The sequence below is a fragment of the Podarcis tiliguerta genome, assembly GCF_965153285.1.
Source record: "Podarcis tiliguerta genome assembly, chromosome: 12".
Lineage (NCBI taxonomy): Eukaryota > Metazoa > Chordata > Lepidosauria > Squamata > Lacertidae > Podarcis > Podarcis tiliguerta.
In genome coordinates, this window is record NC_139545.1 from 25943986 (window position 1) to 25959541 (window position 15556).

The window sequence follows — 15556 nt, forward strand, 5'->3', positions numbered from 1 at the left end:
ATTATTAATTTTATTCCCATTTTGTGTTGTGTTGCTTTTGTGTGCTATTCCTGAAAATATTTTGTTAGTAACAAACTTTGGTTGATCTAATATAATGTATGCATGTGTTGCCAAATAATGTGCATCTCTTCTCTGGTAAGTGAGGTGGAATCTACAAAGGATGGAGATTGTTTTCATGACCCTGTCATAAGAATCTGCCCTCAGGGAGGCAGTGTAGCGGTGCTTCTGACTTGAGCGATGTTTCTTACCTTTTGATAGAAATGCAATCAATAAAAAAATAATCTTTTATTTATAGCATTTGGTACCGTATATGTTCTTTGTAGAGTAACTTCCAGACTATTTGAGAACAAATTGATTAGCTAACCAAACATATAGCAAAACTTTGTTTTCTTGTTTTTATAACAAATAATTGAAAGGATCTTAAAAAAAATGCAATTATTTTTATAAATTGCCGCCTTTAAAAAATGCATGCAGATTTATTATTCTGCCAAACTGACGCTGTCTGCCAATTCTTTCCTGAAAGGATGAAGTTTGTTCACATTTTAAATGTAGGAGTTGGTTTGTTGGCTGTGGAAAGATCTCATACATGTGCCTGATGTTGAAATGTGTTGCCTCTCTGTTGCCCACATAATATCCCACGTTAATGGTACAGCCAGACTTCAAGGTTGGGAGAAGATGAAATACCGTATTTTTCGCTCCAAAAGACGCACCAGACCATAAGGTGCACCTAGTTTTGGGAGGAGGAAAACAAGAAAAAAATATTCTGAATCCCAGAAGTCAGAGCAGCAAGAAGGATCTGGCTTCTGGGATACCGTGTGGCTGTTCTGGCTTCTGGGATAACCGTGCCAAGCCTCTTCAGGGCAGCGGGATGAAGGCTCCCCCTGCCCAAAGAGGCTGCGCACGGCTAAGGCAGAAGCCAGGACAGGCGCGTCGCTGAAGAGGCGCTGCGCAGTTCTCCCTCTCTGAGAGGGAGAACTGTGCAGCGCCCCTTCAGTGAAGCGGGAGGAGGAACAGAAGCGGCTCCGTTCCTCCTCCCGCTTCGCTGAAGGGGTGCTGCGCAGCTCTACCTCTCTGCGCAGTGCCATTTGCTCCATAAGATGCACTCAGATTTCCCCTTACTTTTTAGGAGGAAAAAAGTGTGTCCTATGGAGCGAAAAATAGGGTAATTCTCAAGTGACTTCTAGGGAAGTTACATTATCTGTTTAGATTAGCCTGTAGGGAAGCTAGTAGAAGTTTAGCCTGAGGGGGGTGACTAGTTGCATCTTGAGATAATAAGGAAGAATCTTCTGGAGGAAGAGAAATTGTTTGCAGGATGAAATGCAAGTTGTTGAATGATGTGGTTCATTTTGTACTTCAGGATTGGGGAACTTGTAGCCCTTCAGATGCTGTTAGGCTCCAATTCCCATCAGCCCCAAACATGATGGTCAGTTATCAGGAATGATGGAAGTTGTAATCTAAAATTATCTGGAAGACATGAAGGTCCCCCACTCCTATGGTACTTGGAATACCAGCATCAGATTTAATGGGATGTGCTGCAAAAGTTGCTCCTTCTTTCATAACTGGCCTGTGCAGCACAGAGTGCCATTTCATCAGCTATGGATGGCAACTAAGGTGTGACCCACCCTGGACAGATTGGGCACTTCCAGACAGTTGCTGCTTTTTGGTGACATACAGTCATACCTTGAATCCCGAATGCCTTGCGAGTTGAATGTTTTGGCTCCTGAACGCCACAAACCCGGAAGTGAGTGTTCTGGTTTGTGAATGTTCATTGTAACCCGAAAGTCTGCAGCTTCCGCGACTTCCAATTGGCTGCAGGAATCTATACATTTGGTTACAGCAAACATAAGAGTAAAAACAAGTGGACAACATGAAATCTCCCCAAAATATACGCTCAATAACACACAAACAAATAAAGCAATTGGGGAATTATCATTGAAGTAATCAAGAAAAGCATAAAGAAAAGGGAGGAAATCAAATCATTCAATCTTATAAATATCACTACATAATTCCATAATATTTTCTTGTTTGTTTAGGAGAAGTTGCATTGGATCTGAACTCGTAGACTGGCTTTTAAAGCGCTGTCCTTTCATAAAGAGCAGATCTACAGCAGCTGGTATCTGGCAGCTCCTACTGAATATGAGAATTGTGTTATCAGGTCAGTTTTATGAAAGCAAGTCTAACCTGTTTTACGAAGGTATTCAATTTCCCTTCCTGTCCTCATCTTTCCCTGGGCATTAGATTTATTATGTTTACAAAGGGGGAGAGAAAAAGACAGATATCTGTTGTTCTGTTGGGCTCCCTCTGTGCTGCTTTGGTATATATTTCACATGCAATCTTTCATATCCTGAATAATTATGTTGAGATATTTACTAGATATTTTTGCCCAGGGACATACTTGTCAACTTTCAGAATGTACATTCTTTTCTCTCCCCTACTCCCTCCCTCCTTTTACCTTGATACTTTCCTTATCCTGTTGCTAAATACTGTGCAGCTGAGTAAACAATACAGTAGTTCACCATATGATTATGATGGAGCCTTTTTAGTATATTGAAAGGAACCTTTGACTGAAGAATTGCAAATTCTGTCCCTTTTCCCCCTGTATTATGTTTTAGATAGCAAGCTCTGCATAGCAAGGAGTTTACATCTTGTACTCCATAAAGTGTATGCACACCGATGACCTTATATTTTATAAATAAATGAATTCTTGAAGGATGGCTTTGAATAAGGAGTACTCTTTACCTTTGCAGCTTTTCTTCTGTTGCTATATTCAGGCTCACAATCATTTATCCACTGCCAAGTCTTCTGCCTACTTAACAAGAGATGGCTCCCCTTCTCCATTTATTGCTGAACCACCTAGTCACCTCTCATCTAGACTGTTGTGGTTCTTTACATGTTGGGGCTCCATTAAGCCATGTCTCATGTCTTTGGGAATTTCAAAATTCCCTGTGTAATGTGATTTTTCTCTTCCATGGCTGGGATTGTGTCTGCTCCATTCTTTCAAGCTTCATGTCACTTCTGCATCAGTTTTTATTTACCCTTATCTTACTTTGAAGGGATTCTGTGTCATTGCCACTGACTATAACTTGATTTGTACATGGCCTTTGCAGCATGGCAGCTGCTTAAAAAAAGCAATTCGTGAAGATTATTCCAACTTCAAGCTGTCTGTGTAAAGTACCTCCTCACACACTTCCAGCCATGCTAAAGCAATCCCTGTTTTGGGTAATTGCTTTTATTAGCATGCTTGATATTGCAGGAGAAGCTGCTTCACATGACTTCATGTTGGGTTTTTTATGTTGCTTAAAATGTTGAAATGGTATCTGTATATAGCCCAGTGTATAGCCCAGTTCACAGTGTGTTTTCCACATGATCTGTATTCAAAACATATCTTATATGGTTGGTCTGTACGTGTGAACTAGCCCTTTGTTGTCAACTGAAGCTAAATTACTGGCTTAATTTCCAATACTTGCTTAGCAATTACTTCAAGTTTTTGGTTTTGTGGCAAGCTGATAGAAAACACTTTCTAAGAGTAATTGAATTATCCCCCCTCTTTTTACACAGTGGATAAACAGATTTATTTTCAAGACAAGTACGTTTTCTACCAGTTCTCAGCTGATGAGTGTACATATCTTTTCTGTGAATATGAAAGAGATGATGGATGGAAAAATGGTGTGAAACTCTTATTGCAGCTAGTGCCTGTTATTCCTCCAAGGATTAATACCTGTAATCTGTAAGTATATTCTCCATGCAATTCTTACTGAAGGTTCTGCAGATGACTGGGTTATATCTGTTAAATAATCTACCAGTCTTCCTTTCTACTTTTATGCATATTATCACAGAGGCTGTTGCCTGTGAAAACTCCTACCATAATCTTCCTACTTACATTGTATAAACTGTGTGGCTACTTGTTTTGTGTTACCTAAATCAGCCTATAGCTGGCCCTGTATTATTTATAGGAAGAACTCTTATGGGAAAGAAGTCTTGCAGGCTAGCCATATTTTATTGAATGATTTTAAGTAAGTGAGTTACTATAGTAACTTGTATCTCAGTGGTTCCCAAACTGTGGTACATGGAGCTCAGTGGTTCACAAGCTTCATTCAGGTGGTCCACGAAGAAGTCCAAATTAAGTATTCATATCTGTTTTTAATTGTATTTTTATTGCTTTTTATTTCTCATATTGTATATTTTTTGTATTACAATTTGAATTCTATCTATTAAGAAATTAAAGAATCAATAAAAATACAATTAAAGATAATATAGCATTGCAATTGCTACAGCAGGCGGGAAAATAATTTAGTGGTCCACTAAGACCATCATCAATTTTCAAGCAATCGGGGCGGGGGGGTGCGAGTTTGGGAACCACTGTCATAGAGGTTCTAAGGTCAGGTAGAAAGGAAGTGGACAGGCAAGGTTGCTGCATAAGGGAGGCATAGGGCTGATGGGTCTCCTTGCTGTAAGTGTTCCTGTGCACTTGTGAGATAAGGGACGCGGGTGGCGCTGTGGGTTAAACCACAGAGCCTAGGACTTGCCACTCAGAAGGTCGGCGGTTCGAATCCCCGCGACAGGGTGAATCGGCCATGACTGGACCTAATGGTCAGGGGTCCCTTTACCTTACACTTATGAGATACATAAGCCAGAGGCCTCCTCCAATGTAGACCTGGAAGTCAAGAGGCATCAAAGAAAGGATGTGAATTTCATGAACTGATTTGAATCAACTAGCCAAATTCACAACAGAAAGAGAGGGTGCCAAGGGCAAGCTGGGGTTAGGCTGGGTCCCAGTTACTCCAGTTAGGTTTTCTCTGTAGTTCACGAGAAGCTGCCATGATGAAGACAAGTCCTGCTTCAGCTCAGACCTCCTTGCGCCCCTCATTTGATTACAGATAACAGGGTGGTGTCTTGCCAGCCTTTCATTGACCTTAAAATGTAAGAATTTAATTCATTTGGGTGCCATTCTGAAGCAGGGCTGCAATTCAGCCTCTGTATATGTCACTGTAAATTATTGTACTAGATTATTGTACCCTTTGGCTTCTACAGTGGCATTTCTTCTTAACTTGGGCAAGTTTGAATAAAATAAAAGCACTTAGAGGAAGACAAATTGATGGGACACTTCAGTTATAGCATGACATGTCTTGGTCAGAATATTTTAGTCCATACACCTCACTTCCCTGTTTGTTTTTAAGCACATCCTTAAACTTAAGGTCTAATTCAGCTTTTCCAAGGTGGTGTTCCCAATATGTTAAAGACTCCTATCAACCTCCACCAACATTCCTAATGGCCAGGGATGATGGATGTTGTAGATCACATTATCTGGAAGGCACCAGGCAAATCCTTTACAAACCTTTCCTTTTTTAAAAAAAATAATAATAAATCTTTTTGTTTTAACAGGAGCAATAGAAAAATAGAAGACACAACTGAGACCAATGCTGAAATTCTTGCCCGTCTCACTTCTGCGGTGAGTCTTTCAACAAGCTTTTCTTTACTGTATTGAAAAGTGATATGTTTGTGACCGACTGTGGTCTCAAGGAACTGTAATGCTCACATCATGGTTCTAATCTCTTGCGCATAATATTAATGGCAATAGATTAAAATTGTAATATAATTGTATTTTGGCCTTCAACTCTGAAAGATTCTCAGGGTGGCTAAAAATTAAAACAGTTACTTTTTTAAAAAAAACATCGGTATTAAAATATAGGTCAGTAGAGCATTGCTGGGACGTGGGTGGCGCTGTGGGTAAAACCTCAGCGCCTAGGACTTGCCGATTGCATGGTCGGCAGTTCGAATCCCCGCGGCGGGGTGCGCTCCCGTCGTTCGGTCCCAGCGCCTGCCGACCTAGCAGTTTGAAAGCACCTCCAGGTGCAAGTAGATAAATAGGGACCGCTTACCAGAGGGAAGGTAAACGGCGTTCCGTGTGCTGCGGTGGCTCGCCAGATGCAGCTTGTCACGCTGGCCACGTGACCCGGAAGTGTCTGCGGACAGCGCTGGCTCCTGGCCTATAGAGTGAGATGAGCGCACAACCCTAGAGTCTGGCAAGACTGGCCCGTATGGGCTGGGGTACCTTTACCTTTACCTTAGAGCATTAAAGCAAAGGCAGTTGTAAAATATAACATCTTACAACCCCAAAGTGTAGGCGTGGGAAAGAGGGGAATGTAGACATACTTTTTTGTTGATTCTTCCACACAAGAGGCACTAACAAATTGACCACAAGGCTCCCAGTTGGGGGTCTCCTAGCTGATTCTGACAATGGGTGTGGCAGTGCCATTATAGGCAACTCCCATTTTGCACATGTTCGATTCATGTGTGACCATGCAGGCGTGTGCCAGGTTCAGCACCAGAAGAGGATGGAACGGGCACATGCAGGCTTATGCATGCTCTGCCAATGCGCGCGATGACCCAGAATATAACCCCCACGTAAATAGGGGGTTGCCTATATTTAACGCAAGGCAAAATAGTTGAACTACCTTTGAGTAAATAGTTTTATTGGAATTGTAGGGAGTCTAAACCCCATACAAAATTTCCACAAAGTGAACAAAGGCCTGCTTTTATCAGTGTTGAAATGCGTGCAGAAGGATTATTTGCCAATTCAGAGTGTAACAATAATCGACACATAAAATACTAATGTGAATTTTAGCCACATGAACTGAAGCCAAGGCTAGTGAAGAACTAATTATGCCTGCATGTGTAATACTGCTTTTCCTGTCACTTGGCAGGATGCTTTTTAGAACCAATGAGGTATGTTTTCTTGTATCTCCCCCTGCTCAATTCCCACAAGGGTTCAGTATCTGTAACTGAGCTTTTAGAAGGTATATTTTCTCAGAATTAATAGTACAAGCTTCTTTTTCTCGAGTCTGGCTAGAACCTGTTGGCAAAAGGAAACACAAACTTGTTTGAAACAATGGAAGGGCGAGGGACTTCTTGAGCGATAATAGCTGTGTGGAATGGTGCCAAGTTGGTCAAGTTGCAGGAAACAACAGCAAAGCATTTGCTTTTGTGTCAGAAACATAATATATTAATTATTATAAATTACATTTACTGCTTTGTCTTTCCACCTGATGAGAAATCCCTCCTAATGTGGCATAGTATGTAATAAAGTGTAATACAGTGGTACCTCTGGTTACGTACTTAATTCGTTCCGGAGGTCCGTTCTTAACCTGAAACTGTTCTTAACCTGAAGCACCACTTTAGCTTATGGGGCCTCCTGCTGCTGCCACGCCGCCGGAACCCGATTTCTGTTCTCATCCTGAAGCAAAGTTCTTAACCTGAAGCACTATTTCTGGGTTAGCGGAGTCTGTAACCTGAAGCGTATGTAACCTGAAGCGTATGTAACCTGAGGTACCACTGTTCATGTGAAACATAAAAGAATGAATATTAGATATGTGGGCTGCATTTGAAAATGGTACAGAAACTTGAGGGTCAAGGAGGTGGGTTGCTGTCGTCTATAGAAATGCATCCTCTCTCTCTCCACTTCTCTGTCTAGTTGAGTGGGGATCTAGTGTGTGTGTTTCTGGTGTAGGGCAGTTGGGATAAATTAGGGATTCTACTGGTTTACCACTTGCCTTGCTGCCCAGCAGTTTCCCTGCCTGAGTTGATGCAATTTTTCAATTGACTTGCCTAAAATCCAGGACAAAGCACTGTCTTTCAGAAATCCCCCCCCCCCAGACATCAATTCCACCTTTGAAATTCCCTTTGAAATGTATCTGTGTGGGGGCTTGTTGCCTATTTGTCTGGTTGCAAGTTGTTTTGGGTTTCCCTGGGCAAGATAAAGCGACTGACAGATTTAATGAATAAAATAGAAGCATGGAAAAATAGAAAAACCCAAGAACAGGAAGGAACACAAACATTTAACTCTATTGTATGTTATTTGGCTTTCTTGGAAGATTTGGTCCACACATGCACAACCCTTGAGAGGCAAAGCAGCAAAAGATTTGAGCAAGTGTCTTAACATCAGGATGCAAATAATAACCTATCATCCTTACTAGTCTTAAGATATCCACACGCACACACACCATCTCTAATATTATTTAGGAGCCTCAAAATGAACTAATTTTTAAAGCTGGCAAAATATGTGGAAAGCATAATGAGAAAGAATTAGTCTTGCACTCTGTTAGAACAAAAACTAAATTTCCCCCAAAGTTCGCAGGATATTGAATATACAAGGGCATTCTCCAGTTCAGGTTTTAAATCTGCAGAAAGTCTTAATTTGTGCTTTTTTAATGTAAATCTTTCCTGGCCTGAAAATGATTTTTTTTTTTTACTGTTCCTTTTCAAAGAGAGATCCGTGGGTTCCATAAAGTAATAATTAAATTTGGGTGATTACAACCTTTATGAAAGCTGCTTCGGTTTTACTGGTCGACACAGTGTCAATATCTTGACATTTAATGTTCAGTAAGTTTTGGGCTGCATATGCAGGAAAGGTCCTGAACATACTAATTGCATAAATTGATTGAATGATTCCTTGTGAATCTGACAGTAGTCTCAGATGGTATCTCCACGATGACTGAACTACAGTATTCATCTTTTCCATGGCCATGTCATCGCTAATCTTGTAACCATGATATCTGACCTTTTCCCTCATGATGATCCATCTGGGTTTCAACTGTGTAGACTTTAAATTATTAAAAGGATTATTAAGGGGATATCAAAAATGATTAATATGAATATGAACTCTTTCTGATATATGGAAGTGCTGAGTGCTTGGAGCAATCTCAAGCTAATGCCAATGTGCAAATTCCATTTCCAATATTGAAAGTTAAAGAAAAAGGAATTCTTGGGGATGCCTCAGAATTCTATTTATGAGGCCTTGTGCTGTTCTCGTTTTACTTGTTAATTTTTCCACATATGCCAAATATCGGACTTTATGGCACTTGTGAGGAACCTTGGTCCTCCAGATGGCACTGAACTAAAACTCCCATCATCCTTATTCTTTGGCCACACATGCTGGGCATGATGGGAGTTGTTCAGCAACATCTGGAGGATCAAGAGTTCCTCACCTTTGCTTTATGGTACCAGTATTAATAATTAACATTTATTTATATAGCACCATTAATGTGTGTGGCTCTGTGCACAATTAAAACAATAAATTCTGCACCAAAGGGTATACAATCTGAAACAACAAATATGAACAGTACAATCAAAATCAGTAGTCTAATATGCACAATACACAGCCTGTTACACCCAGTGAATAAAACTAGGTAGCCGGACCAAAGCAACTCGGGGAAAACAATGTTTTAAATAGAGATTTGAGCATATGAAGTGAGGAGGCAGCCCACAAATGTTCTGGAAGAGGATTCCAAGCATATGGAGTAGCAAGAGAAAAAGGATGAAGACACAATAGACTCTTGGATGAATAAGAAGCACAGAATTAGAAGAACAAAGAGAGTGACTAGACGTATATTGGGACACTAAGACTGAGAGATAGGAAAGGGATTGACCACGAAGAGCTTTAAAAGTAAAGACAAGAGGCTTATAAAATATTTGAGTTAACGGGCAGCCAATGAAGTGGCTGTAGAAGAAGAGAAACATAATCTGATTGCACCAAGAAAATAATATTCCCTGCAGCAGTCAATGGTTGTTCCCCTGAGGTCTTTCCAAAGTTCAGCTATTGTTAACCTCACAATCATTAAAAGGTGGCCAGTAGAAATCTTGCTAGTGGTATCCCTGTTGTTATTCCAAAAGAGATTAAGGAGTGTCAGTTGCAGTGATGTGTTATCTTTTGAACTTCATCAAAAAGAGCAATCCAAAAGGATTGAGTCTGTGGACAGGACCACCACATATGGCATTATGTACCCTTATCCCACCCCCATAATAAGGGATAAGCTGACAGTCATGTTCCAAAGGCAGTGATGCATACTAGGTAAATTTAAAAAAAAACTTTTTTGGGTGAAATGAAGTATGTGCACAAAAACCTTACTTGATAGGCAATTATTTCTACGTGCTTATGTGGCTCCCGAAATTAGTATTTATTTTTTGAAATATGAGATCCAATCTCATGCTTTCCCAGTATTTCCTACATTGGCCATAATGGTCACAGCAATAGCTGTTTGCCAGGAAAGAAGACAGCTTGGATATTAATCTTTGCATCATAACAAAGCACAACGCATGTGAATAGATTCACTGGCTGTATGCTGCTGATGATAATAATTTCAGCACATTCAGTGATGTTTGTGGTGTTGTAGAAGGAACCTTTTACCTTTATTGTAGAAAAGGAACATCTTATGACATAAATATTGGGTGGTATCCAATGAAGTGCTTCCTCTAGCACAAGGATTTTTGATTGTGCAACAGAACTTCTCTATCTCGCCCTGTGTGCCTTCCCTCCCCCCTCCCAAATCTACCTCAGTGGTTTGGGAGAACCCCCAGAACAGATTTAGGGAGTCTGTAGGAAGAGGATAAGTTTTGTTGTTTAGCCAGAAGTGCTAAAAGAAGCACTTCGTTGGAAACCACCCATTATGTTCTATAAACACCCATTAAGCTGCATGGGAGAGGGGATGATGGCACTGATGAAACGAACAATTGCAAATTGTTTTCCTCTTGTGTAGCTATCTTTGCTTATGTCAGTTGTGTTAATGTGGTTGCTAATTGCTGCACTGAATCAAATATATTTTTTATGAGCATACTGCCACTTAGGAAATAGCACTACCCTATCCGAGTTCATTCAGAAGCATGTACTGTACCACAATTTTCAGTGGCTCTTTCTTTTGGACAACTGTGCAGAGGATTGTAGCCTAACTCTAAGAGATCCAGATTGATAGAGTAGATGGTTCGCTCTGTGTATGTAACAACTTCCTGCTTATGGGCACGACTGTAACACTTTGTCCTTTTGGTGTGTTAGGTGCAGAGAGAATTGGCGGCTGTTCTTGCTATTAAGGCAAGAAAATCAGGTGAGTGTATCCAGGTTTGGATTTTGCATTTTCAGATCATTTTAAAAGAAAGAAATATAGTATAAAGCTTATTTAATGTGACAAGAACTGCTTGACATTTTCTTCTGTTTTCCTTCTTTCCTACTCTTCAGTGAATGTTCACCTGATGAGCTATTATAATAATTCATCTACTAGTCTAAGCTGTTTGTAACAGCTTCTCCTACAAGTCAAGTGTTCTTTTTGCTTATCTTTTTATATTTTGTAAATTAATGCTTATATATCCATTGCCTTCACTTGAAACGTATACATTCAGATTTTGAAGATCGTTTTTTTTTGTCACCACCTGTGTATAAGAGTTATGTTTTGCAATAGTACCATATGACTTTTTCATTTTTTAAAAAAAAATCTTTCTTGCTAAATATATGCATGAGTTAAATCACAAGGCTTGCCAAGGTTGCATGAACCTGTTCTTTTTAAAGCTGAGCCCATCATAGTTTGGTTTAGACATGAACATGATGTGTGGACTTTGAGAGATATACAAAAGGGATATACCTTAATATATTTCCTGTCCCCGCCCCCTCACTCCTTTAACTTCCGTTAATATTACTTGTATGTATTGCTTGCTGATACTCAACAAAGGTAAATGGGATACATGGAAAAGCATAACTGCCTGATTTGTGGCTACTCTCAGTTTGCTCCATGTTTCAGGCATTTGTCAACATCAGTCATTTAATGTTGTGTCAGGTACAAAATGAGAGTTTGCAAAATGTGGATGTTGTGGACAGTTAGCGAACAGCACCAATAAACTGCTTGGGCTTTGGGTTGGTAGAGGAACTAGAATAGTGTCATTGGCTGCCCCAATATCTGTGGAAGGGTGCATGAGATTCTTAGGGGTCTTGGCACTCAACCAGGGTCTGTGTTCCTTTGGGGACAATGAGGCATGGTGGAGTCTACAGTGTCTTTGAAATATGACTTATGACAGCCTGCCAATATGGCTCTGGCCTTCACTTCAACTCATCCAGTTCTCCTTTTCCCACAACCCCTAAATTTTAAAAGGATACATTTTTTCCTATATATGGCATCACGCCCCCATCACCTGCAAAGCCTCCTGCCTGGTTGATGATTTCCATTGATAGCTTAATCATTTGCTCCCAACACCTTTTGTCATTCTTAGTGACTTCTATCCCAGGTGAGGCCCTGGCCTGGAAAAAAGACTTAGCCTGTATTTTTCACTGCCCTGGCATCTTTCTGTCAATACTACAGATTGACATTCACTAACTCTAGCAGTGCCCTTGCACCCCCTAAACTCTGTTACTCCAGATCTAGAACAGTATTATTGCTAGTGGAATTAGATCTTAATTAGTGTAGTACAGTATTTTAGGTATTAGTCACACTGCAGTGCTGCTTTGAGTAGTTGAAGTGCCAAGTACAGTACTTGGAAGTTTGAATGTGCATGCAGGCTTTTTAAACTATTGAACTGAACACTTTACTTCATATTACAACATCTTTTCTTTTGAAGTAATGCATGTAAGGTGATATCTGGACCAATCGTGACTGTAAAAGTTGGTTTAAAAGTTAATAATTTCTAAAATAATAAATCAGGCAGGCATAATTATAGTACAGTTTTATCAATACACACTCTAATAATAGGAGCTGGTTTAATAGGGTGCTTTGATTACTTTTTTCAGTGTTGCAAAATTTGGGAGCTCTGTTGATGGATGTAATGTTCGTATATGGAAAAGCATTAGCTTTTGAGTAAAGATTTGCAGTCAGATTATCTGGCAACAGTACTGCTGTTATTTTAAAGCTTTAAGCAAATTTTGCTGGTGTGGGATGTACCGTATTTTTCGCTCTATAGGACGCACTTTTTCCCCTCCAAAAATTAAGGGGAAATGTGTGTGCGTCCTATAGAGCGAATGCAGGCTGCGCCGCTAAGCTGAAAGGCAGAACAGGGAGACGGAGCGCTGCGGAGGGCTCCGTCTTGCTGTTCTAGCTTGGGGACGGCTGGGCGCAAAGCCTCTCCAGGAAAGCGGGGTGCGTTCACCCCACTCTCCTGCAGAGGCTAGCAAGGCTGTCCCCAAGCCAGAACAGCGAGACGGAGGGCTCCGTCTCGCTGTTCTGGCTTGGGGCGGCTGCGTGCAAAGCCTCTCCAGGAAAGCGGGGTGCGTTCACCCCGCTCTCCTGCAGAGGCTAGCAAGGCTGTCCCCAAGCCAGAACAGCGAGACAGAGGGCTCCGTCTCGCTGTTCTGGCTTGGGGCGGCTGCGTGCAAAGCCTCTCCAGGAAAGCGGGGTGCGTTCACCCCGCTCTCCTGCAGAGGCTAGCAAGGCTGTCCCCAAGCCAGAACAGCGAGACAGAGGGCTCCGTCTCGCTGTTCTGGCTTGGGGCGGCTGCGTGCAAAGCCTCTCCAGGAAAGCGGGGTGCGTTCACCCCGCTCTCCTGCAGAGGCTAGCAAGGCTGTCCCCAAGCCAGAACAGCGAGACAGAGGGCTCCGTCTCGCTGTTCTGGCTTGGGGCGGCTGCGTGCAAAGCCTCTCCAGGAAAGCGGGGTGCGTTCACCCCGCTCTCCTGCAGAGGCTAGCAAGGCTGTCCCCAAGCCAGAACAGCGAGACAGAGGGCTCCGTCTCGCTGTTCTGGCTTGGGGCGGCTGCGTGCAAAGCCTCTCCAGGAAAGCGGGGTGCGTTCACCCCGCTCTCCTGCAGAGGCTAGCGAGGCTGTCCCCAAGCCAGAACAGTGAGACGGAGCCCTCCGTCTCGCTGTTCTGGCTTGGGGCGGCTGCGCGCAAAGCCTCTCCAGGAAAGCGGGGTGCGTTCACCCCGCTCTCCTGCAGAGGCTAGCAAGGCTGTCCCCAAGCCAGAACAGTGAGACGGAGCCCTCCGTCTCGCTGTTCTGGCTTGGGGCGGCTGCGTGCAAAGCCTCTCCAGGAAAGCGGGGTGCGTTCACCCTGCTCTCCTGCAAAGGCTAGCGAGGCTGTCCTCAAGCCAGAACAGTGAGACGGAGCCCTCCGTCTCGCTGTTCTGGCTTGGGGCGGCTGCGCGCAAAGCCTCTCCAGGAAAGCGGGGTGCGTTCACCCCGCTCTCCTGCAGAGGCTAGCAAGGCTGTCCCCAAGCCAGAACAGCGAGACAGAGGGCTCCGTCTCGCTGTTCTGGCTTGGGGACGGCTGCGCGCAAAGCCTCTCCAGGAAAGCGGGGTGCGTTCACCCCGCTCTCCTGCAGAGGCTAGAGAGGCTGTCCCCAAGCCAGAACAGCGAGACGGAGGGCAGAACAGCGAGACGGAACAGCTCCATAGGCTCGGGTGAATGCACCTTGAACGCACCTTGTTTTACAGGGGGAGAACAAGGAAAAAATATTTTTTCCCTGTTCTCCCCCTCCTATGGTCCGGTGCGTCCTATGGTCCGGTGCGTCCAATAGAGCGAAAAATACGGTACACACTTGCAAGTAAGTGCCTACTGTGAACTGACTGTGAAGGAAAATGTAATTAGAAATCCCAAAAGATCCATTCCACAATGCAGATGGCTGTGTATGAGAATCAGATGTGTCCTTGTTATAGTGGAGAATTCATGGTTTGCTTCTTCAAAAAGTAAATAAGGTGGAAAGAATTGTATTATAGGAAAGCATAACCAATAAGAGTGTTTTCTGGGGTTGAACCAATAAGAGTGTTTTCTGGGGTTGAACCAGGAGGATTGTGCCAAATAATTTAGGAACTTAAATGAGATTTGGACGTGAGTCAAATAATCCAAAGCAAAAACCCTACAGCAGCATATGAAAAGAAACAGTCATAATGATAATTTAAGGACTTTTTATTGCAAAAGCTATTCCATCCGATTTAAAAAGACTTTTGTATAGGATTGTTAAGAAGAATAATGAAGTGTCTCTAAAGGCAAGTCATGCGCTAGTAAGAAACATAGTGTCAAGTTGTTGTCACAACAGAAACAGACTTGAGGAGAAGTATAAATGCAATTTATAGGAGAAGTATAAATGCAATTAATTCTTCTAAGACAGCAGAGAAGATAAGATCTATCTTTTAAACAGGACAGTAATGGGGAAACTCCTTTTAGGATAGGATGCAGAAGAAACAGTATTGGGATTATAAAGATACCATGACAAAGTTCCAAAGAACCTCACAAGTAGTTTTATGTGCCCAGGAGACCTTTGGAATAATCGTTCTTGCTTGATGCCCATGTTACAAAGCCTGGGGAGTTTTCAGCAGCGGTTTGTGGTACATTGAAGGAAAGCAAGTTTCTTTAAAAAAGAAAATCCACGGGATTCTTTGTTGCTCCTGTTGTAACCCTTTCTTTGAATGAGGGGGATTGTTCTGTGAGTCAAATGTAGAAAACTAAAAGAGTTAATTTTAAAGTTCTTTATTAGGCTCTTATAAAGACAACTGGAGTGCATTGTTTTGCAGGTTGAAAAAGTGCATACCTTTCATAAACTATTAAGCTGACACTACAGTATTAGATGAATACACATCTATTAAAGGGGGGGGGGGGAATCTAAAGGAGCTAGAAACAGTGATGGCAAATATTTCCTAGACTTGGTGGCCATCCAAAAGTTTGTTCTTTCCAGGACCCCTGTCTCTCCACGGAGCAGGGTTGTGTTCTGACCTTGTGCTTAATCATGGGAGCAGATAAATAAATATGAGTCTCACGTGTCATACTATTTGTCTAGTGTGTTGCACAGTACACCTGGTGCACTGCCTAAACCTGA

At 42.2% G+C, this 15556-nt stretch overlaps 1 protein-coding gene across 4 annotated transcripts in view; it reads left to right on the forward strand.

The window, feature by feature from the left end:
• Positions 1-15556, forward strand: part of RAPGEF5 (Rap guanine nucleotide exchange factor 5) — a 131513-nt gene that overhangs the window by 16949 nt on the left and 99008 nt on the right. For all 4 annotated transcript variants that reach the window (XM_083405378.1, XM_083405377.1, XM_083405380.1 and 1 more), the window contains exons 4-7: positions 2034-2155; positions 3559-3727; positions 5383-5449; positions 10826-10874. In XM_083405378.1, the coding sequence (XP_083261504.1) occupies positions 2034-2155; positions 3559-3727; positions 5383-5449; positions 10826-10874 (407 nt within the window). The remainder of the gene's footprint in view (positions 1-2033; positions 2156-3558; positions 3728-5382; positions 5450-10825; positions 10875-15556) is intronic.